Genomic DNA, 24,667 nt, shown 5'->3' on the forward strand with positions numbered 1-24,667 from the left:
CTCGAGTCAGAGCGAGAGAGTGAGTGTGTGTGAGAGGGAAAGAGAGAGAGATAGAGAGGGAGAGAGGGAGGGAGACGCTGTGCAATAGGGAGGCAGATCAAGTTGGAAAAGGGGGAGGGATGAAGGAATTAGAGAGAATATAAAGAGATGTGTGTGTGTGTGTGTGTGTGTGTGTGTGTGTGTGTGTGTGTGTGTGTGTGAGTGAAAGAGAGCAGTGGATGCAGTGTGTAGAGGAAAGGAGGACAGAGAGATGCACACAGCAGCAGCGCCCACTGATGCTGAAAATGAGAAACATTTCATTACGAGGATATTGAAATTCTAATGTAACAACAAGTTACTGAACACACACAAATGCAGGCTATAAATATAATTTATTCCAAACGCTTTGAGCAAGCAACCTCAGAGATAACGCTTTTTCAATTTCCATTCAAAGCGTTTGTGTTTGAGGCTTGTTTTCTTAAGCAGGCTGTGATCCAAAGTTAGATTTCCACAACTTATGTTTGTATTTCTGAAGCTTTTCTCTTTTTTATCTCCTCACATTATTATATATTCCATTTTTGGGCTGGAGGATGGCAAAAATGCACTCTGTTTCTGTCTCCAGATGTTCCCCTCTCTTCATGGAAACTCTGGAATCAGTCAAGCTTAAATGGCAAACCAGAACGAATGAACCTTTTTTCTTCCACACAATAAATGAGATCCCAGAAGCCCCCGAGGAAGATACTGAAGAAATACATGGCATGGCCAATTTGTGAATGCATGCATGCAGAGAGAACACACACAGACACACACATTCAGATGGTTGTGTTGACAGAACCAGTTCACCAGTTTACAGAGAACCATCCAGCCTGCTTTTTTCCACCATGTGCTCATCTCTCTTTCAGCAGGGAGCCTTTATCAAAGCGAAAAGGTCCCGGCTATGTTAAGCCCCCTCTATATTTCTTTTGAAAATATTTGAGATGCTTCAAATATTCTTCACAAACATCAAAGACCTTGAATGAACAGCTTTTTATCGAGCTAAACAAAAGAAAATCCAATTTTTCTTCAGGCCAAATCTGATGAAGTTTGAAAATTGAAACGACAAAACTGCTGTTCTCAGTAAATGGGGGAAACTAAGGTCACACATATAGTGAGTGGCGGACCTATTAGAGTGGAAATCATTCAACCAGCCCACGGTTCTTACCTCACACATTCCTATCATTTTTTCTGCAGGTAAATTATGTTCTCCCATCCCCCATGTTATTAGAGCGCTGCTATCACAACTACACATATACTTTTCTGTAAATATAGCAACATACCCACCCACACCCATCCCCCCTGATTACAACAAGCCACACACACACACATAACCAACACATAGAGGCCTGCAATCGGCATCTCCTCCTGTCCCATGAGCTGCTCTGGCATTAAGAAGTGCCATCACCAACAAGAGATAGACTGACTGACACTTACAATCTAATCTGCTGTAAGGAGGGCCAGCCCTGCTATAATCTGCATTAATGCTAAATTATTGAGCAGCCTGAACACCACTGCCAGAGAGCCACACGACTGGCCACACACATAAAATATGGGGACATCCATTATTCAGAGATACATAAATGTTTTGTTTTCAAGTTTTAAGTGAAACAAAGTATTCCTCAATGGCATAATTTATTACTTAAAAAAGTATGACCACTTAAAATTGCTTAAATAATGGAAATAGTTTTGCCATTTGTTGTATAAGGCACCTTAAAATATAAAATATACAGAAGTTTGCATCAAAGAGACAATTAAAGAACTTCTATATTTGACTGAACAACGTGCGTGTCGTTTATCAACAGAACACAGAAGGAAAAAAAACTAGACAACCGTTGCTATGATATATTCTAATTTATCATAGCAACACTAACACTGTCCAACTTTTACTGATAGTTACACAGAAAAGGGAACATGAGATAAAAGCTTTTGTTGACCACATGTAATTAATTATGTTAGTAAAATCCGTAACAATATACATGTTTAATTCTTAATGGAATTTTGCTTAAATATTGAACAAATGGTGAACTTTGGGAACTCTCAGATCATGGCCTACAGGAATCCTGCTCTTGCTGATAATAACCCCTTCAAAATTAAACTGCAAAACATGGTTTTACTGCCCTTTAGTAACTTTTAGTCCTACTATTCTCCTGTTGCATGTTCGGTCCAGGAGATGGTAGAGATAACCCAGTCCCAGGTGCAGAAAGTGTCCTGAAGTTCAGCCAAAGCGAATGTGATGCACCAGCAGTCTGAGTTACACAAATCCAGTTGATCTTTTCCCAAGATACTGTCTTATTAATATGAAATCCCCTCGTTTTAGCCATGCTAGCAGCGTGGCTCTGGGGATAGCAATGTCGGTCAGTCAGCTGAAATATCTCATTAACTCTTGGCTGGCCGCCATGATGAAACTACAGCTACAGATCTCCCAGGCCTTTCGAGAATACATTTAATCCGCCATTCTAAGCACAATTTTAAAACTGTCCGACTACCTCAGCACAACTTTTTGGTAGTGCTAACTCGCTAACTTAAGCATGATGACGGTCTGAAAGTTTTGTTCATACATTTGTAACACTGTAGGCCTACACCAAAAAAAATCTCACTCCAAGCTGAACTCAAAGGTTGGCAGCCCTGCTGAAACTAAGATGGCAAACCCTGGCAATATAAAAACAATAAATCATCAGTAGGTTAGCATTGTCATTGTTAGCATGTGGAGGTTACCTTGTAGTTCAAAGTACACCCAGTTAGCATGTATAGACTCTGTGGTGTCAACAGAAGAAATTCTGTAATGAATGAGCTTCATTTTAAGAAGGCCTCCACTCAATTTATGTAACGTCTCAATAATTAGCTTCATCTTGAGTAATGCATTTTGTTACAAAACTCGAGTTTTGTCCACCTAATTTCTTCCATTATAATCACATTAGCAACCGGTAGCCTACCTTCTAAGATTAAATAAAAAATATTCTTGATTTTATTTTTTTACATAGAAAGAGCATAGGCCTACAGTCATAGCCCGCCCTCATAAGATATTCAGATAATTTTGTTGTTAGTAGGCTTCATTTGTGGCTGTCAGTATCATTATCAGTTTCACTAAATAATTTAAGACTGATCCCAGGAATTGTATAGCCTACATATATTTGTACTAAAATAATGTAGGCTATTTGATTTATTTCTCCAAAGCAAGCCATGATGCCATACCAGTGGAAACAGTTAGCTACCAGCACCTCCATAGATTTACATAGTAGGCCTATGGTCATGTGAGATTTATTTTAAGACAGACTACTAAACTTGTGAGCCTATCCTTCATTCTTATTGACCTAAAATCCCAAAACAGCTTTGCAGCAGTTTAGCCATGACATCCCATTTTCTTTGATCCAAAATGGTCCTCCTCTTCACCCTGGTGTCTCCCATGTCATCGTCATCCATCGATCTGTCTGATCGAGACTCATTTCTGTCAGGGTGAAGGCCTTGTGTAATCATGCCTAAGTGGAGAAAGCAGCTTCTCACTGTTAATCACAATAAATCAGCAGGCAACAACCTCCTGTCAAGCCTCTGACAGACATCCATTTACCTCACATGACAGTTAAATTACTTTTCTTGATTTTGACAAACAGTTGACTGTGAGACAAAGTGTAGTTCAACAAAATATCTTTAATAGATATAAACATTTTTTTACACATCACAGCTCAATGGAAACAGAATCACATGCTGTCACACATGTTAAGAATGAAGGTGCAGGGGCGATCTGCTGTGCTCGGGGCCCGGGGACTCATACGTCTGAGTCCGGCTCATCATGGTCTTTGTCCTGTCTTATGTCTCCCCAGTCAATCTTTTATATTGATCCTTTCACTCTCCACTATATCCTAGCCGGTAAAGCAGAAGTACATCAAAAAATAATCTTAAAAAATAAAAATGAAGGTGCAAATTTTGATGAATATCAAATTCTCCTTATATACAGTTGCACAGTATCCAAGTACAAAAGGAACAACTTATGAGGCTTAAATAAGGACTTTGTGTGGCCATCTACAAACCAAATTTAGGTCAGGCTTACGAGCAGATGACGCACTACAGAGAACTCTGTAGCTGAAAGATCAGGATTTGCACAATATCTTAATATGTAATCATATATTTAACAGTACCGATTAAATCTATGGAGAGATTTAAGGATCAGATTGAGGCCTTTTAGCATGCTATGGATGGAGGACATGTTGTCAACACTAGGTGGCACTGTCAATCAATCCACTGCAGAAACTGTAAGGACTTTCAAAAAACATAACAATAATTAGTATTTTGAATAAAAAGTTAGCTTTCTCCATTTGAAAACTCAACCAAAGTATATATATATTTATATATATATTTATTTTCTTGTAATAGACCGACCATAATAAGTTCATGCAGACCTTTTACTGCATATGGCTGATTTTTTTCTTTTCTTGGCCATCTTCTTTGTCATAAATAATCTTTACATATTCTATCAAGGGCAGATGTGAGAAAATAAATGTTAACATCGTATATTTACAATAATCTGAATCAGTGAACTGTCAATCTATATCTTTATGGCACCAATATTTTTACAATATATTTAGTTTTCATAAGCTTTTGACCAGTAGTCCTTTGTAGTTTTACTTGTTTTCAACTTTTTAGAAATAAAAAAATGACACAGCTTTTATTACGCAATATAGATTTGACCTTACAGTGTTTACGGTTGTGTGCTATGCAGAGGGTCTGTCTGTGTCTGCCTAACGACACTGCTACCAAAGGAGCATCATGGGGGACCATACCTCCCATGACCTCATATAGCTTCTTTTCTTTTGGTTAGTAATAAAGAATAATCAGTGTTATCACTGAATTGGGAAAATTAAATGGCAATTAATAAAAAAAACACTTAATTCTTAGAAAGTGTAAACCTCAATCAGAGGAATGTGGGACTATTTTCAGTCAGTCTTGCATGGAGGGAGTATATTTAAAATTGTGTTGGAGCATTTTAATTGGAATTCTGTGCGCTTGTAATTAGGTTAGCTGGGTAGGTAAATGGGGACAGTAACTGTAAATCCCTTTAGGTTAGTTTCGACATATTGCCGTCTCTGACATGCAGGGGTTCCAGCAATCCATTCGATAGCACACAAAGCATTAATTTGTGAAATTCTAAGGAAGGTAGTGCATGCTATTTAAAACAGACGCACAGTAGCACCGCTGCTCCTTTTCTTCTATCCTCCCGTTCTTCCCCCAAAAGTCTTTCACGGTGATTATACCACAGATCCACAAGGCTGAAGACGGTCCATGTTGGCACTGGTTTGTAAAAGCCCGAGAGAAACAGTTTATGTTGCGGGTTTGTATAAGTCATTCTGTTGTGTTTGCAGCACTGAAAAAAAAAACGAGTTTCATTACAGCTTGAGTAGTGGTCAAACTCCTAATGTAGCAGTCTGTAAGCTGTGTACATCAGTTCATGTCGATGGTGTTAAAGACCCACTCTGTGAACTTCTTAAGCTTGGCTGAGGCGCTGTAGGACTCCTCCACAAGACGCTGGTTATCCTCCCTCAGGCTCTGGATCTGAACCTGCAGCGACACCTTGGCATCCTTCTCCTGGAACACACAAAGACATGTTTGAGTAATGTGATTTCAGGATTGAATTACAAAAACAGATACTGGTTCCCTTATAAGAGATTTCATTTCATCAACAATGCTTAAAGTGCAAAAACCGCAAGAAAATAACTTGCATCCCTATTCTATACATATTTATTACAAAACCATGTCTTGAGAGCACCATTATCATGAAAATGTAATAGTCCTCCATCTTGTTTTATAGTAGAGCCGCCTATAGTTTAACAGTTATCTGATAATGTATGTTTAAGCCCCATCTCAATGATTCTTGACATCAAAACAATCAACAAATTGAATATACAGTGGAAACCTCTTATAGTGGAAGCGTCTGTCCGAGTCAAATTGATTACTTTAAGCGTTCGATTAATGTAAGCAATTTCTTTAATCGTTATTTTTTATGCGGCTTTTCATCTAGTTAGCATTACTATATTTATAACATGAGTATTTCAATGTAGTATTAGTATTGCTAGCACTGATTTTTATCGAGCGTTTCTAACGCTTTTCATAAACTGTAGTCATACTGGGTCTGTGTGTTTGTTGTTGGAAGAGCTGTAAATCAGATTGAAAGATGGCTCACCCTATTCAAGTCGTCCTGTAGTGTCTTTACCATTGTCTCCAGCTGACTGACCTTCCCCATCAGGCACGCTGGAGTCTCTCTGTGGAAAAAGGACCATCAGGGCATCAGCTGGAGCCCAAACTAAATCATTAGAGCAGAGTGTTTGTTTGTTGTTTTTAGCCATTTTCAAGTTTCGACATGTGGGTTTACTTTTATTTCTAACACAATAGTTGCTGATTCTACTATTGAGCAGGCAGAGGGAGGAATAATTAGTGACGTCAGCTACAGTAGTGTTTCACTGGAGTGAACTCTGACCATGCTAGTCACCAGTGACTTAAAGCAAACACTGGCCATGACCTGAGGCCCCTTACCCAGGCGAGGGCTGTCTCAGTGGGGCCGCCTGAGGCTCGGCCTGCTGGGGGCTGGTGGCTGCTGCGTTCTCAGCCATGGAGCTCTCCTCCTGGGCTGTTAGGTAGACCAGCCTCTGCTCTGAAGGAAAAAGCAGTTCAAAGATATACTATTAGACTTGTAAAGAGAACAAATACGGACTAACAGCGCCCTCTTCTGGTGAGGATAAAGAAGGCAGTTGCATTTTTTTTGCCACACCTTCTACTGACTAGTAATATAATTCTTGAACCTTTCATTTCAGTTATTTAGAAGAAACAAAAACATGACAGGTGCCTACCCTCAAAAGCTTTGGCGGCATCTACCAGGTGGGCCCAGTCCAGCGGGCTCTCCGCCCCGTTGTCAGGCAGGGGCATGAGGACCGCGTCCTGCAGCTGCTGCCTCTGCTTCTCCTGCTCCAGCTCCGAGAGCTCTGGGGCTGACAGGTCTCCTGGGAAGGAAGAACAGCAGATTAAAACAGTGGACGATTACGGTTACAATAACCAACCTTATCTGACGAGGAAGATGTTTTACTATTCACGTTATTAATGTAGTTCTAACTACAAAACAAAGGTCCTCAGGACAACAAGTCCTACGCTATGATCAGATATAAATACTGGACATTCACCCAGGGATTTGTGTGAGGCTCGCCGGCTTGGTCCTTGGCGAGTGGTGGGTGAGCGAGGTATTGTGGAGCAGCTGAACAGAAGGTCAGTAGGTGTGTCACGCTGTCCGCTGGAGGACGGCTCCCTCTGCCCGCTGTAAATACTCTCATCTGACAGGGTTCTCTGGAGGGAGCGCCGGGTGGGCAGCGGACCCGGAAACAAAGGCTACAGGGGGACGGAAACAAGAGACAGGACTCCAGTAAAACAAAATGAAAATATTTGAATGCAAATGTATAAGGTTAGGGGACTGATTATTGTCCTCTTGAACACAAATGTGTGGATATCTTTCTTGTTTTAAATTTTAATTTAACACCTTTTGTAAACCCCTAACAACTAACCCCTGGTCAATGATAGTTATACTATGTTGTCGGCATGAGTATAGACAATTAGAGCCCTTCTCAGTACCTTCTCTTCACTTGAGGTGGGTGGAGGGCTGTCAAGTGTAATGAGCTTCTTTAAGTCTTCCTCCAGGCTGGACTTGGCGGTGTGCCGCTGGGGCGACTGGGAGCCCCGGAGATTGGCCCTGAGCTGTGGCTGACCCCCCAGCAGACCATCGCTCTGGTGTCTTCTGGAGATAAAACCAAGAGTCAACTCAGAGAGATACCTCTTAAATCCAAATAACATACATTATATAGACAATAAGAGGTGGTGGTGGCCAGGAACACAACAGAGCATGCCTGTGATTAAAAGTCAGCCGTTTTAGTTTCGAGATTGTATGGAAATCTTTGAAGAAGAGCTACAACTACTCTCTGGGATGTTAACATGCCCTTGACAAGACACCACTTAATTGTTTCACCATGCATGAGGTTGTGTGTTGAACAGCTGTACAGTTTAGAAACAGCAGTCACCATCATCCGCAAATGATGCAATAGCCCTTGGGCCAAACAATGACACATGTGCCGCTTTGTACAAATGCAAAAAGGAGCACTTATGTTTAGTCGACCTTCCCTGGGAACCATAAGTGTGTGTTAAAAAAATAAGTTTCAAACCCAACTACACCACACGGTGGCAGTGTTGGTCAAGTTAACAAAAAAGTATTATTAGGTGTGCTGTCAGTGAGACAAAAAAGAACATATTCATTCCTTCTTCCTGCTGCTCTAACATCACCAGCGCGACTCACAACTACCCTGAATGATCCTTTTCCTATCTTACTTGCGCGTGTTGCCAAAGTCCACAGAGTTGACGGTACCCCCGGGTTTCCTCCAGCCAATCAGGTACTTGGAGGTCGCTCCCTGGCGAGGGTAGAAGCTCTTGGTCCCGGGGGATGTGGGTGAGGTGGCCGCAGCACCTGCCTCGTCCTGCCCCTGGTCCATCGGACTCCCTGAGTGGCCAGAACTGAGTGTGCTGGAGAACAAAGCAGGGAGGTGAGACGTGTTATAGGTAGAAAAGGCATCAAAGACCTTTTAAGCTTTATTTCATTTTCAAGCATACAAGCACAAATAGCAGATTGATTAGCTGTAGTATTGTTTCATTGTGGACCTGGTTCAATTAGAATGATTGATGTAGCACCAATAGATGATCACATGGTCACTTTCCTTCTAGTTCAAACAGTCAAACATATTTTAGCAGAACACTATTAGCATATATAAACAGATCATAAAAAGATTCTCCTGAGAAAAATAACCTAACCTGATCCATGTCTTACTTTCTTTGCAGATAGGATCAACTTAGGACTTTTATTCTAAAATATAAAAAATAGGACACAGTGTCCTTGCTCTTTCTCTCCAGCAACTTCAAATAATATATCTCTGTACTTTGACATAAAGGCTTGGATTTTCAAACAGCATGTTTTCGTCTGTGTGCTGGCGCTCATGTGCGTGCACATACTATTAAACAAAGTTGCCAATGTACAGGTCTGCTGGAGCTGAGTTATTTATGGCTGAGTGAAGAGGAGACGGAGGAAAGCTTCCGTTGATTCAAAAGGAAGTGGGATTTAGAAGAGGGGGATCGGTGCTGAGCTCACAGTCTGCATTTCTAGCAACTTCAAGCACTTCCTTTCTATCGTAGACATCGGGAGACAGAGATACATACACGTGCAAAACCACACACACACACCCATTTATTTCTTCTCTCCCTTTGTAAATGCCAAACCGCAGAGCTCCCAGGATATATCTGGACTACAATGAATCACTATCTGTTTAATGAAACATTGATGCAAGAGCACAAATTCCTCAGCTCTCTACAGCTGACTCAAACATTTCAGCAGCACACCTGGAGTGGGATGCGGCATCATTCGGGCTGTAGGAGCCACCATCAGGAGCTGGTGGAAAGGCCGATGCACTCTTCGCCAGGATCTCACTGCCTCCGATGGCGACAAGAGAGTCTGGTGTCGGAGGTGAAGAATTGGTGGCCCCCTGGCTGTCCGCTGGCTCATCCTGCCACAGGCTTTTGTCTTTGGCCCCGAAGGGCCCTGTGGAGGAGGCTGTGCTGCTTTGTGTGGCAGTGAAGGAGGTGGCATCGATGCCGCTGTCGGTGGAGGTGCCCTGCAGATATCCGTTGAGCTCCAGATCGCTCCGCACTCCTGAACGTGAGCCGACTTCATACCACTTCTCGTCGCTGTGTGCCGAGCTGGAGGCGTTGCTGGAGAGCGTGTTGCTGCTCGACTGGCTGGATGAATACGGAGCATCCGGCTTTTAAGAGAAGAAGAATCAAATCAGCAATCTTTATTATATGTATTTAACATTTTCACCCATAAGTATATTGCAAGCTCATTCTGTCAATATTTAATGCAACATAATTCAACTATTTTACCCTAATAAAAGTGCTTCTAAATACTGTTGATGCTATACTGACTGATATGAGAGGTGACTGTCATAAATAATGTAATCATCAGAAATGCATGTGTACAGCTGTCCACTTTCATATAATTACAAACTTGGTTTATAAGTAAACTGCATTCTAAAACTAAAACAGGCACCAACTTGTAAAGTTACCAATTCTTGCATAATGTTGGCCTGTGCTCAACGCAGGTTGTTGACAAATGTTGAAGCTCTCACTCAAAAGCACATGAACAGCAGTCCTCTGTTCCCACAGGGCCATCACATGGTAGAGAGGAGATTACACACAGTATGGTGCGTCCAGCTCACCTTAGTGCTTTTGTTAGGAGACATGTGGCCCTGCTCTGACAACTGGAGTCGAGGATTCACCGCCTTGGAAGCCACGGTATCTGCGGGAAGCAAAGACAAATGAGGACACGTGCATAGACATGTGCTGGCAAAGTGTTAGTCATGTTTCATTTGGTGCTATTGTTAACATGGAATGTGTCTCTTACCTGCACTAGTTTTGTCCCCCTCCCCAGGTCGGGACCATCCCACACCAGAACTAGAGCCCGCTTTCATCCCATTGACCCCTTCACCTGCCATCCGCCGCGCCGATGACCCAGGGGACGGGCAGTTGTTGTTATTACACCTGGAGGGGAGATGAGGAAGGTCACCTATGTTGCCATGTAGTGCAGAAGGCCAATTTAGCATATGTGACTCATGGTGAGGGGGCAGAGGTACTTACCCATCAGGCATTGACTTCTGCCTCCACTGGTTGGAGCTCGTGGTATCTGAGCAGGGGGGGCCGGGAGGGGAGTTTATGTTGTGCATTGTGCGGCCCATCACGATGGAGCAGGCCAGAGCGTAGTTGTCGTTCCCTGGGGAATATCTGTGACCAAGCATAAGTATGTTGTTAAAAACTAAATGCATTGTTTTATCCTTTTATTCAATTTATTTGTCCCCATGCTCCCGTTATCAGTACTATTATTATTATCCAATACTCATTTGTCACTATTAAGCTTGTCGATGTTGTTATCATTATCATATTGTTGTCATTCATACTAATGTTGTTGTTGATGCTATTCTGGGCTTAATTACTAATTTATTATTAAGTCTGGGCTTACTCCTTTAAGGTTTTTAAGGTCCTACTACTATTTACATTCCCTCCCCCAGGATACATGACTATTATATTGTTACTCTTATCATTTTAATTATAATTTTGTCATTTTTTACTCTTTTTTTTTTGTCTAATCTCTCAAACACACACATTTGATTTTGTCTTTTTTTGTGCCTTACTGTCTTCTTTGTATCTGTGACACTGTACTTGTATGCACTTGTCTTGTAACTCCTATATCCCTAAATACATTAAAAAAAAAATGCAGCTACAGAGTCTTGTGTTCAGGGTGTCTGCATGTTTGTAACATCGTCTTTATTTTTTTCGTTACCTTTTTGGGTGGACGGGTCGCCCGTCACTGGACACACTTCGGGGAATAACTGCAGAGTTAATGGCACTGAAGTCTGAAGGCGGGGCTTTGATCAGTGAGCCTGCGCCTGCAGCGCGTGTTTGAGGGCTGGATGAGGTGCGTGGCCACTTGGTGTTGTTGTTGTTGGTGGTGGTGGGGCGAAAGGGGAACTTTAACTCATAGGGCATACCCTCCTTGTGGTTCTTGTAATCCACGAGTGGCATGTGGTAGATTTCTGAGCAGCCTCTGTTGGCACATGAAGGGTACACAGTCAGAATGGGACAGCCTCAAAGCACAAAAACTGCATAAACTTCTAGAAATCATCTAAATCCACTCTACCTGCGCGGGGTGGAGTCCTCATGCGGGGGGATGATGACCACCTTCACAGTGACGGAGGTCCTGAGCAGGTCGATCATCTGCTCGTGAGACAGCGAGGCCACCGACACCTTGCAAATCTCCACCAATCGGCTGCCCTGCCTGAGCCCGGCCTGCCAGGCGTAGCCGTAGGGCTCCACCTCAGCTACGATGCCCTCAAAGTTAACGTGGAAGCCCAGCTGGCCCAGGGCGTTCCGCCGCAGGGTCATCTCTGTGGTCTGACTGCCCTTGGTCAACAGCTACAGAACAGAGTGAAGGAGGGAGTAGAAGACATGAATAATGTATAAAACGATTTCTTTAAAAAAATCTTTAGTCTTTTGCAGGTTAACTAATGTATCTTCTTCAAAGCAACCACATCTTTTAAAGTGCATATGACAGTAGCTTTGATCCCACTCCCGCTAAGGCATATATTTGAGACACATACTATGAATACAAATCATATGACTTTAAATCATTTGGTACACTTCCATGATAATGACTGACTACCATTAGAGAATTTCTATGATTCTAACTGTGAGAAGTTAACTGATCGTAAATATTATTTAGTAAACAGAAGAGTGATTAGTAGCACAGAAGTTCCAGTTAGCTGCAGTGCTGAAGCACTACGGCCCATCCACACAGCGGCTTTGGAAGCTTCTTCCAACGCTTCTGCCCATTCACTTTGAATGGGGTGACGTCACTTTTCGCCGAACTGCATTGTGGGAAGCAGAGCGGAGCTTTCCTGGCGTTTCAGGCTGCAAAAGTTGAGCAATGTTCAACTTTTGAAGCTTCTGAAGCTTTCGGTGGAAGCGTCAGCCAATCAAATCATATGCCAGTACAAGCTCTAGGCAATCAAACCGCTGCTTGTGTGTCAGGGGCGGGAGATTCATGTAATTTGTTGTTGGTCAAACTTCAGACACGCCCGCTGGCAAGCTTTTTCCAAAGCCGCTGTGTGGACGGGCCGTTAGTCATAATGCCAACCAAGGCCACAACCTGCTTTTCAGAGAAGAGTGCGTGCCAGTACTGGTAGCAGATACATTTAATTGCAATGTCAGCTAAATGATTCACATGTCCCATAAAAAAAAACTGCCTTACCTGCCCTGACCTTTGCACTCATTAACACAGGTTACAGGATTTAGAAAGAGCATATATATTTGACTGGTTCAGTCATTGTTATCTGTAGTGGATAAGCCTTGCAGTAGAAGTGCAACATATGATTTAAAGAATCCTATATTGTTGATGTAGAGTGGAAGCATCGATAAGCACCATGATCTTAAAGACACGCCTTTTATTTGGAAATTCCCAGGGCACTTCTGTGTCACCATTTCTGTGCAAGCACACCTCCCTCCAAATCATTCAGAGGGTTTTAACATAAGAAATGTGGCACTTTATATTTAAAAACAAAATGTCTATTTCTATAGGTTTCATACAAATAATAACATTGTTTTCATTTAGCCCGGAAATGAAATTGTTATATCATATTTTTGTTTTTTGTGGGTTGAAATAAAAGTTAAGTGGGCATAGCATATTGTCTCATATTGTTCACAGGCCATATATTTTAAAGTAAATTGTATTGTGGCAGCCTTTGTGATACAAGCAAACATATATAATAGTATTGTTGCCCGAAGAATAGATATAACTTTGTATTGTGATGGAACTTGTGATTTACATCCCTACTCTGCAGATTACTACATTAAATGTGTAATGTGACGATAAATATAGTTTCATATATTTATGAAGACTGCATGTGTTCATTAAAGCTGTGTTGCTCAGTGTAAGCTCCGCTGGCTAACAGCAGATGCTGAGTGCTAATGAAGTGTAGCATCATAAACAGGTAGTGCACCACTGACCTCCAGTCTCTTGACGACTTCTCCAAAGTCTTCTGTGTTGTTATTGATGGAGCGCAGTGAAACACTCTCACCGCGCTCATAGAAGATCTTCATGGAGGCGGGGCTCCCCGTTGACCAACCAATCACATCACGCGTGGCGCAGTTAAACACAACTGCCTTGGCCTCCTGATCCAACAGGATTATGAAGTCATTTGAAATGGCCAACAGGCATTCGCGTTCAGCACCGGCTACCTGGTCCTCAGCGTGGACCTGCCAGGTGACGGCGCCCAGGCTCCGCAGCTCCGCCCCGCTGTAGGGACGCACTTTCTCTCGTCGTTTGTGCGCCAGAGAGATGAAGGGGAACTTCCCTGTTGGTTCTACTGGAGTAGTAGTCACATGACGCTCTGCCAAGTCTCGAAGATACTCCTGCCGTGTCCGTGTTGCCATGGCACCAAACTTATCTGACTTGTGGGCTGCGTTCTCAGCGTTGATGACTTTGCCCAACAGGAAGTCCCTGAAAACAGTGGACTTTGGGAAGGTCACGCCCTTGGGAATTGGTGGGCCAAAGGAGGGAACGTCCTGGGAACGAGTGACAGCCACACTGCAGAAAGTAGAAAATAAAGGCGAAGGGTTTGAGGACACTGCTTCAGTATAAACAAACAATCATCATACCTAGTAAACCCTTTTTTTGTACTTTAAAACTATGTTTTATTTAAATCTGAAATAACTTAATATACAAAACTATAGCAAAAACTGTGCCAAAAAGAGTATTTCCTTTGTTAATGTGAAGAAAAATGCTTCAAAATTAAATAAATAAAATATAAATAACATAATCCACAACAAGAATGTATACATAGAATTAGAGCAGGAGACAAGAAAACAAACAAACACAAACATATATATCTATCTATAAAGGTCAAACAACAGGGAAATAAGTGACATTACAGGATTTAATAGCACGTTGTCTTGTAAATCAGCAAAGTGGAGGCATCTTTTCATAGTCCCCCCTCAGGTATTGTTGTCTTTGACTTGTTTCACTTGTGAGTATAAAAGGAGGGCGTAAAAACCTCTACTGCTCCTATTCCATCTGCACACAATGGTGTTTGATGACTATAAATTAGTGAACAGGTGTAGGTATTGTTGTCTCATACCTGTTGTTCATAAGAAATATTGGCTCAGTGTATTAGAAAATCTAGCAAAAGTACTTTGAAACATAAGGGGATTAATGTACCATTTTGGACAACATGCTTGGGTTATCAAATGTTTATACCCACTCTGGCTGCATACATAGAGCCTATAAATGTACACATACATGCAGTCAGTAGCATATACACTAAAACCTATTAGTGCGTGAAAAACTGAGACATGGTCTTGGATAAGCTGATGTGACAGTCCTGACAAGTCTGCATCCAGTCCATTCAACAGATAACACAGTTATAGCCTTTAGCAGAAATGCAGTAAACTATGCCTCACTACACCCAGCGTATAAATACTATACATCCAATAACATTTGACAAGCGGGCTCCCAGTACTGTCACCCTGCCACTCTCTGCTACATCATGGTATGGAGAAGCGGTGCTGCGGCTGGAGCTAGCACAAACAGCCTACGTTTTCCTAAACAAAGGTCTAGTTACGCAATCCGCTTTGCTGGCCCCGTGTGACTTTGAAGCAGCGGTTGAAAGCAGCAGATTAGCACCCCGCTGGCCCCGGGCCACTTACTCCTCTAATGCTCTGGTCTGGCTCAATATGACCTGAGCATTATCCAAAATCACTCCAGCAGGCAACAGGCTATTAATAACTGGATGACTCAACAAATCATAACATTCTTTTTACTTCTTTATCCTCTGTTAATAAAGACATATTGACATGGTCACAAGATATTAGGACACAGTCTTATGACATGATGACACAAATGTCTTAGCGGGAAATCACGTTTCCAGCTGGTATGTGTGTTAAAGGATCAGTGTTTAAGTTAGCGAATGTGTGACTAGCTAACTATCTGAATTCCATTAAGGTTGCTTTTCAATAATCAAAATCAATGTATCAACTCATCTGTATGATTTTAACAACACATCACATAAAACTGCAAGCATCTACACAAACACCAACATTATAACTTACCTCCTGGTGTCACCAGAAAGCAACCATGTTCTCCAGTATCAGAATTACTGCACAATATCCTTAATCTTTGTTGCAATCAATGTGAAGCGACATACACAATTCCAGAGGTCAATGATAACTAGATTCTGTTCCGTAGCTGCAATCCAACCCTCAACATATAGCACTTGGTGCAGTGTAGCAAATCTTTGTAGCCCGTGTTCTCTTGTCCCGATGAAGATTTCTTTCCGAACTGTCAGGGAAAGGCATCCGTGAAAAGGCTTGTGACAAACAGTCAGGAGTGAAGTTTTAACCTATAGTGCCGAAGGCTGGGAATGTGTGAGTTTCTCTGGGTGGGGTAGGACGTTTTTCCTCAAGGATTCTGTATCCCGCGCCTCTCCATTTCATTATGAAGCGCAACCAGGAGAACCAGCCGTTATCTTTTCCCAAAGTTTAAACGAAATGTCGCCTTAAGCTAAAAGTAAGCTTAATAAAAGGTGTCCAATGGAGTAGCTGGTCAAGAAAAAAGGACCTGAACAAGCAGGGGAAAAGAGAGGTCCAAATAAATTTGCCTAAATTTGACGCGGGTGCGAGCTGAGAAACAGAAGGCTGACTTGTCCGCTCCTGAGATGGAGTCTATGAGCTCTAAAGGACTCTGCTCTCAACAATCCTTCCAGCTCACATGCATGTCCGGGTGAAGAGAGCACTTCATGTGCATGGCGCTAACTCCTTCAGACCATTCCGGCTCACGCTGCCCAAAGGCAAAGTGGCAAGAAGGGAGGGAGGGGGAGAGGAGTACAGAAGAAGGGGGGGGGTCTTGTATTGTATGAGTGTGTGAAGAGTGAGCCTTTCAGTGAATTAGTGTGCACGGGAAGAAGTGCGTGCATGTGTGTGTAACTGTGCAAGTGAGCATGGGAAAGAGGTAAGAAGGAGATACGGGAGTAAGAGACAGCAATTATGTGCGTGAAAGATCTGTGTATGCATAGAACAGAAAGTGTCTGTGTGGTGAGGTAAGGGTGCATGAGTGTGATTGCAACAGAGATCCAGTCTGATCATCACGAGGCTAAGAGTCAGCCAGCCGAGGAGAAGAGGAGGAGGAGGAGGAGACCCATCAGTTGGACAGCTACTGCAGGGCCAATCTATTCCATTTGATCATAATCAAACTAATTTATACTTACGCAGACATACAGAAGCTAGAACATGCACAATCCAGAGAGACAGGACAGCCACGCAACAGGCTTTTATGTTTGACCCATGCCTTCCAGTCAATGCTTTTGTCTTAATGCTTTCTGTAGCTACCTGCATAAAAACAACACCGCTGGTAGCACTGACAGTTGTGGAGCTTTCCCATAAAAAGGGGCCAGTGCCGCACTGAGATGGGAAGACACAACCAGATTTTTATTCAACATTGCTATTGGCTTTGGTCAGTCTGGCCTAGTTCAAATTCTAATGAGTATCCTTAGTATCTAGATATAGTCATATATATTCCTAGCTGGTGGGCTAACCTTAAAGGTGGGGTAGGTAAGTTTGAGAAACCGGCTCGAGATCGCTAGAATTTGAAAATACACAACCGGAGAAAATCTGCCACTTCCTTATAGACAGTGGCGTTTTCTCCCGGAGGCCAAGGGAAGCCAGGCTTCCCCTGTTTTTTCGGATTGTAGTTATAATTTAAATAAATAAATAAAAACACTTTGTTTTGTTTCGATAATTCTCCTTTGCTGTGTGTTGCTGCCGGCCCGTCTCTCCCCCACTCTCATTGAGTATTTTACAAAGAGTGAAACAAACAGCGCCCCTCTAGATGTTATGGTGAAACAGTAGATTGCATTCACTGTTGCGAGAGGAGGCCAGCCGAATCGGGCTTCCCTTGGTGAAAAAAAATGGAGGGATTGACCAATCAGATGAGGCCCACGTGATGCCCCTGCCAACCTGTGATTGGTCAGGGCCATGCCTCTGGCTTCCCTTCAGAGGCGGCTGGCGAGTGGCGATTTGATTGGACACTGCCATCCAATCAAATCACATCAACATCAGTTTTACTACGTACTGTAGTAGCCTACTGTAACTGTCATCACCGCCGTTTGAAATTATCAAGCAAATGAAGCATTATGGAGGGTGGAGATTTGGCGTACTTAATCAAACATAACTTTACTAAACTTCCGCTACAGCAGCAACTAAAAATTAAATCAGATGACTAGTGGAGTACAGAGCTTCATGGCCGCGGAGCGTGTGAAGTGAACGTTGTGATCAGCTGTTTTAGCGCAGGGCTGCTGTACAGACCGACGTTAACAGCAGCCCTGTCTGTGCACACGGAGACCGTCCGGTGATCTAACCGCCTTCTGGAAAAGCTTCACAAGTACGTCGGTACGCAAATGCGCTTTGTGACACAAGTGACGGTACGCATTTCAGATCAGATTGTTACCTGCGTACCAGTTATGTGCACCCCTGCTTATAGAGCCCCTCCTCCAACACACACGAACGCGCACATGACCAATGAGGGCACGAGATAAGTTTGTGCACAGATGGAAGGCTGACAGGCAGGTAGGCCATCCAGTTATTTTAGCCGGGCCGGCTAAAATGATTGGTCGTACTTTTTACAGTATTACGGCTTCCACAGATGAATTTTTTTTATCGATTTTTTTCTTAAGATATTCATTGCTATCGGGATGTTAAGAGCATTCCATGGAATATAACAAAAAGTGTATCTCGAGCCGGTTTCTCAAACTTACCTACCCCACCTTTAAGGAGGACATATTACACTAATTTTCAGGTTCATATTCGTATTTTGTGCCTCTACGGCGACATGTTTACATGCTTTAATGTTCACAAAGCGCTTTATTTTTCTCAAACTGCCTGTGCTGAAGCACCTGTTTTCACCCTGGTCTGAAACCAGAGCCCAGTCTGCTCTGATTGGCCGGCTCTGTTGTGATTGGCCAATCGCTTTGAGATGTCCCATCCCTTAGCCTATCACCTACAATGTGTTGGAGCGCTAGCCAATATAAGCACATAGAGTAACACTATGTTGCAGAAGTAAACAAACGATGGCATTTCAGGCAGGGGGGGGGGGGGGGGAGTGTTTGGGAGAGAAATGTTGGATTTTAGCCTTTGCAGACCATTTGCATGCACAACAACCTATATAACACACTACTAGGGAAGGGAAAACCCAAAAATGCCTAAAAATGCCTCTTTAGACTACATTCTTTGAGATAGTGAGATGAAACGTTTTCATAGCTTTGGTATGTTGTCCGATTTACTAAAAACCTGAATTGATACAGGAAGAGGTTTTGTTCAACCCAAATGCCCCATACACCAGCCCTGCCTTTTTCTTCCTTCCTTCCTTCCTTCCTTTCTTTGACAAACCACATAGCATATACACATTTGCAAAAGAAAAAAAGGCTTGAGCATGTTTTCCTTGTGGTTCCCACACATTTACTGTACACAGTTTTCCTATTACCCAGTAGAGGAATTCCTGCTGGGCTAATAAATAGACCCACCTGTAGCATGTGTTGTCAGAGCAGGGATCGTGCACCCGTACGATGATGAAGACATGTTGAAAGTGAGAGCGAATGGCCTTCGGGGTGAAGGGGTGAGCGCCGGGCTCCTGGAACACGATAGTCACTATGTCGTTTCCTATGTGGCGCTTCCTCAGCAACTATTGAAAGCAACATAGTCTTAATTAGGGACTTGAATCTGAAAGCGTACCAACCATTCTGTGCATTCCATTTAATGACAATAAACAGTTCTTTTTAACAATAAAATAAGAAATCTGATACCAGTCTTAAGTAATAACAGGTGTTCCTCTTAATATATACATATACACCCTCCCTCTGGGTATACCATAACTAATGGTATACCAGAGGAATGGGCTCTCAATCTTTACCTGTTGTTTGTTGTTGGGGGTGTAAGGCAGCAGCGTCGTCACATGGAACATGATCTCATAGTCTTTGTAGGTCGTGTACAGGGAGTGAGTACCGGTGGAATCCGCTGCAGGGAAACATAGCAATACCGTGTTGAGCTCCATTTAACAACTGATGCCATCCATCTGTCTCGCATGTGTATCCTGTGTGTTTCTCTGGTTTCTGGTGCCAGACAGGATGCAATTTCACTGTAGCCCAAACAACTAGACAAAAGTGCATATCGGTGTCAGCCGAGATAAGATGACTGTCAAACCTGAAGCTGACTCTACTGTTTAACACAAGTGTAAGTTGCCTTTCTTTTGTGATATTACACTATCCAGAACAATGGACACTGTCGAAATGTCGAAATAATAACATGTTAATGGCCGGTGGGTAGAATTTAGTGGGGGATCTATTATCAGAATTGGAGAATAATATTCATAACTATGTTTTTATTAGTACTTAATCACATGTAATGAAGAAAGTTTTGTTAGCTTTGAATGAGGTCTACACATACATGTTTCGACAGAAATGTAGAACCGAAAAAACAAACTCTGGCTTTAAATAGAGCCTTTCACTTTTTTACATCAATGCAATTGCTTGTAAAACTGCGGCGACATCAGCCAACCAAAATGTTGTTGCTCCTAAAGTGGTGTTATGGTAAGGATGGGCTATGAGTTCAGCAGAAGGATACTCAGTTAGTTTCAATCTGAAACCACAACACTAGATGCCACCAAATCCTACACACTGTTGCTTTAATTCATTTAACTGGCCAACAAGACCATAAACTGGCAATCATAAACTTCTTAATCTGTTCACCAGACTATGCTGATTGTTAGCCAGGTTCTCTGAAGACTGATGCAGTTATCATCATTCATTCATTAGTACGACTGAGGGACTATTGTTGAAGATACACCAGAGAGACAATTATAGTTAAAAAGAGAGAGGAAAAGAAAAGTAATTTAGGCAAAAAATCAGATCCAGTGCAAGGAAACATTTGACCAAAAGCAAGATTAAGGACCAAAGTTCAAGCACTATAAAGTTATATAAAGCAATATAAAGCTAAAGTGAAACGAACTTATAGCAGGACTTCTAAGGATAAAAAGTTGAAGCCAAGAAAAAGTACATACAGTCTTCTATATGACCAGACATCCACTCAATTACAATAATGTGTTGCTGTAGAAATGCATCACAACCTGGGTCACTAAAGTAAGAAAGCGTACTTTTTGTATCCAGCTGGGCTCGGTACTTTGTGAAGCCCTTGAGGCGGACCTTGTCCCCCAACAGTTGGAGGAACTCTTCCAGGGCGGGGCCAGCCATCTCGTTGTTGTACATCTCCTCCTCGGTGCTCTGGCCCGCTCGGCAGTACATCACCCCCACCTTCACCTGGAAACTCAGCTGAGGGACACAATATTTCACGTGAGGACACAGTACAATGTTGAAACAAGTGTGTTCAAATAACTCTTGTTAATCAGCTCACCATTTGTTCATCCAGTTTCATCAGCTGCTCAGTGACTTTGGGTGTGTTGAGGGCCAGTCTGAGGCACGACAGATCGAGCTCAGGGAGAAGGTACTCCAGCACCTCCTTGACGGGGAGCCCCCGGGTGGTCCCGTGCTTAGAGGTGGAAGGCACTGCATCCTCAAGGATAGAACCTCTAAGAGTGGTCAGCTGAATGGAGGGAGATATAACATAGAGTGTGAGCAGAGGAAAAAAGCAACTTTGGAATCTTTTAGAGATGAAACACTGATAGCAAAACATGCCTGCACAAACAGCAGGAAAAAAACAGACAGGTCCCTGCGTATGTTTTAAGTAATACCACCCGCTCCCTTTACCCTTAAAGAAGGTGACATGGCACAGCAAGAGAATTATGACTCAAAGCCTTGTGTAAACAGAAAGTGGAACTGAGGAAGAAGAGGTGGGAGGGCTCGTACAAGCATTCTGTTTACACAAAGTCTGCATTGTGCTGGGATCTGGGAGTGTACTCAATCACTTCACTATCATAAGCGGCTGGAGAGGGGCTTCGACTCTCTCTCCTACGAGCTTGAGGCTGTGCTGTGCTTTGTTTACAATGGACCTGTGTTCCCCATGTCTGGAAGGTAGGGTAGTGGGCGGGGGTCCTGTGGTACCTCAGTCTAATGTGTGGGGGTTTAATCACATGCACCTGTTTTTACTTAAATCCACAACAAACATCCTCAGGCAAGTGCCTTAAACCTCTGTCTGTGAATGTACGTCCATATAATAAATACCATAACCTAAAATTGAAAAAAGTCAAACATCTCATAACACAAACACAAAAGACTTGGAGCCAACATTGCAACTCAATATGACAGGCTATTTTTACTGATCCACGCAGCGGTTTGAGGTTGTGGCGCACTGACAGGCCTGGGAGGCTGGAAGATGAGCACACATCCTCAGATTTCTTCACACATTGCGGATATTGGAAGACAGCTGAATAGCCCCAGGGTTGGTTGCATAATAAGAAACAAAGACTGAGACTGGTTTTACCTAAGGCTGGACCTCCTACTATGAAGCAGGCATAATAGGATTTGAACTAGGCACTCCTTTAATAGATATAGAAGGTGTATGAACTGGATATAAAATCCAAGCAAGCAACAAATGAAATTAATGTCTTTTCTCACAGTCAACCAAAACAGCCTCCCTAACTTTCCCAAATCTGTGAGTGCAAAACCAAAAATAATTGTCTGCCTCATTAAATCTTTTGGGCAGTTTCCCTCCTCAGCAGGAAGGATTGATGTGATGCGGTGCTGAGGTTGAGGTTAGGGTGTAGGAAGGCTGGGACACTATGGCTAACCTCGCTGGTTCTGAAGATGAGGCGGTAGCTATACTGCTGGCCGTGCTCCTTGTCCTCTTCCAGCTTCTCCCTGCGCAAGCTCACCGCCACTGGACCCAGCGCCTCGTCCATCCCAAAATAGTTCCAGTGCTCTGAGGAGGAGGAGGTAGCAGGGGAAAAGGGCAACATTTAAAAACATCTGTTGGGTAATATCAAACTTTACTGCTTTGAACAACACACTTATGAATACAAAATGAAAGCGGTTGAATTAAACGTACCCCTAAGGTAGAAGAACTTCCTGTAGTAGTAAGCTCCCAGGTCCACATGCTCCACAATGTATTGTTTGCCCTTTTCGCTGAGTGTGCTGGGGCCTTCCTTTGGCCCCTCTAGCACTGCAACTCCAGCATTTGTGCAGTGCGTGCTCACAGATGTTTCGTACACGTTTACTTCCTCGATCAGGGTCCCCGATCCACCGTTACCTGCTCCTGCACCATGATACCCTGGTCCCAATCTGCGCCTCACAATACCATCACCACCTATCTCGTTGCGGAAGCAGGGGCAACTTAACAGCATTTCGTTGCTCTGTTCGTCCCCCGCGTCCAGACCGGGACTGTCTCTGGAACAGAGATCCTCCTGGCTGCCGCTCGGGGAGCTGTAAGGCAGGCTGTGTGTGGACGACAGGGTGGAGGTAGCCGAGGCTACAGCGGCAGCAGATGCCCCCGTGGTGGTGTTTTTCCGCTTGCCTGCAATCTGCCGCAACTGAGTAACTTCGTTGAGGTCAAACAGCATGCTCTGAACATCATAGTGGGCAAAGCCTCTCTGACAAACCCAGGGGGGGCCCATGTCCTCTATCCGACTGTCCTCTGTATCAGATCCCGCTCTGGGGGAGTCGGACTCACCCCGTACATTTCGAAGTTTACGGAATATAGACTCGCCCCCTGTCTCAGATTTAGTCCGTCTCTTTGGGGGTTTATCTCTGGCTTTTGGAGGATTGCCGTCTATGACATCCTCCTGAATATCAACGCTGGTCTGCATGGCCCCCACATTCAGGATGTCCTCCAGTTTCTCTGGAGCGGGGCTACGCTGGTCAACTTTTTCCCCTTGATAGCCCCGAAGCATTTCAAAGAAGCTCTCTCCAGATGCTCCGTGCTGATCTATTGAGGAGGTGCTACCATATTCGCGATGAAGAGGAGAACATTTGGCTCCCGATGATGGACCCCATTCGTCTCCACTGTCACCGCTAGCTTCCATCTCGCTGATAGTCATGTCACTGTTGCTGCGCTGACGGATGCGTCTCTGTCTTCTATGTGCAGGACCCCTGTAGTCTCCGGGCACTAGGTAATGGGTGTCCAGGCTGTAGTTGTTGGACTGGACCTGTGTTCGATTCCTCAACGTATTGTGAATGTTCCGCAGCATTGACGAGTCCTGAGGGCTCATTACAGCACCTAACTTAATGTGACTTTTTCCAACAGAGGGCACACCAGAGTTATCGGGCTCTGTAGCTGACTGCCACATAATCCCTGCAAGGTCTCTCCTCGGGGGCCAGTCAGCCACCCGAGCCCGTACACCCATTTTGGGAACTCCTGTGCCCACAGGGGCATGAACATTGTCTGTGCGGGTTGCCACAGTCCCTCCATTGACCAAACGGAGGTGGCGTGTGTAAAACTCATCACTGGCGGGGACAGAACCCCCAACGGTGCGCTCCATGGGTGGGCCCTTCAGGCTGGTCATTACACCAGTGCAAAAGGCTTAAGGCACTCAGCAGGGAGACATGTCCGCCTCTGGGATGGGATGCTGCTCCCTGACGTCATGAGCAGGTTGATTGTCTGTGTCACCAGGTGAAGAAGCAGAAAAGAAGTGAGGGGGCAAGCCCACCTCTTCAGCATTCAGGCCTGCATACTCTGTCCACACTTGGCATTTGTCTTACTCCGAATAAAGTATCCTGAAAAGAAAAAAGAAAAAAATGTTAGTTCATACAGCAAGGGTTTGGAGAGAAGATAATCACAAACGCATCTGTTTCCTGACTCATACCACTCTTCACTCACACATACAAGACTAGAATTAAGAAGAACTAAGCTCTTGGGTCTTAAAGTGGACCTATCATGCTATATTTGAATCATATATTGTAGGGCCATACCTATATAAGGTATATTTATACGTTTTCTTTTTCAAAATACCAAACAGATCATGCATTTTAGCCATGCCTCATTTCGTTCTATTTTGCTCTCCTCCACCCTGTCTTTGCATGCGCTGCAGCTGACCACGCCC

At 43.5% G+C, this 24,667-nt stretch overlaps 1 protein-coding gene across 5 annotated transcripts in view; it reads right to left on the reverse strand.

The window, feature by feature from the left end:
* Window positions 1-3,640: 3,640 nt before the first annotated feature.
* Window positions 3,641-24,667, reverse strand: part of LOC117471979 (signal-induced proliferation-associated 1-like protein 1) — a 36,506-nt gene continuing 15,479 nt past the window's right edge. For 2 of the 5 annotated variants that reach the window (XM_034117233.1, XM_034117187.1), the window contains exons 2-21: window positions 22,678-24,341; window positions 22,421-22,551; window positions 21,088-21,276; window positions 20,831-21,005; window positions 19,592-19,695; window positions 19,206-19,363; window positions 13,642-14,221; window positions 11,777-12,051; window positions 11,420-11,683; window positions 10,720-10,863; window positions 10,487-10,623; window positions 10,302-10,381; window positions 9,427-9,845; window positions 8,368-8,559; window positions 7,621-7,783; window positions 7,179-7,380; window positions 6,852-7,001; window positions 6,538-6,655; window positions 6,188-6,266; window positions 3,641-5,592 (exon numbers count right to left, since the gene is read on the reverse strand). In XM_034117233.1, coding sequence (XP_033973124.1) covers window positions 5,449-5,592; window positions 6,188-6,266; window positions 6,538-6,655; window positions 6,852-7,001; window positions 7,179-7,380; window positions 7,621-7,783; window positions 8,368-8,559; window positions 9,427-9,845; window positions 10,302-10,381; window positions 10,487-10,623; window positions 10,720-10,863; window positions 11,420-11,683; window positions 11,777-12,051; window positions 13,642-14,221; window positions 19,206-19,363; window positions 19,592-19,695; window positions 20,831-21,005; window positions 21,088-21,276; window positions 22,421-22,551; window positions 22,678-24,130 — 5,157 coding nt within the window. In that variant the 5' untranslated portion in view covers window positions 24,131-24,341 and the 3' untranslated portion in view covers window positions 3,641-5,448. The remainder of the gene's footprint in view (window positions 5,593-6,187; window positions 6,267-6,537; window positions 6,656-6,851; window positions 7,002-7,178; window positions 7,381-7,620; window positions 7,784-8,367; window positions 8,560-9,426; window positions 9,846-10,301; window positions 10,382-10,486; window positions 10,624-10,719; window positions 10,864-11,419; window positions 11,684-11,776; window positions 12,052-13,641; window positions 14,222-19,205; window positions 19,364-19,591; window positions 19,696-20,830; window positions 21,006-21,087; window positions 21,277-22,420; window positions 22,552-22,677; window positions 24,342-24,667) is intronic. The other 3 variants (XM_034117376.1, XM_034117297.1, XR_004554895.1) reach the window with 3 other exon arrangements.

This window comes from Trematomus bernacchii, unplaced genomic scaffold (assembly GCF_902827165.1).
Source record: "Trematomus bernacchii unplaced genomic scaffold, fTreBer1.1, whole genome shotgun sequence".
Lineage (NCBI taxonomy): Eukaryota > Metazoa > Chordata > Actinopteri > Perciformes > Nototheniidae > Trematomus > Trematomus bernacchii.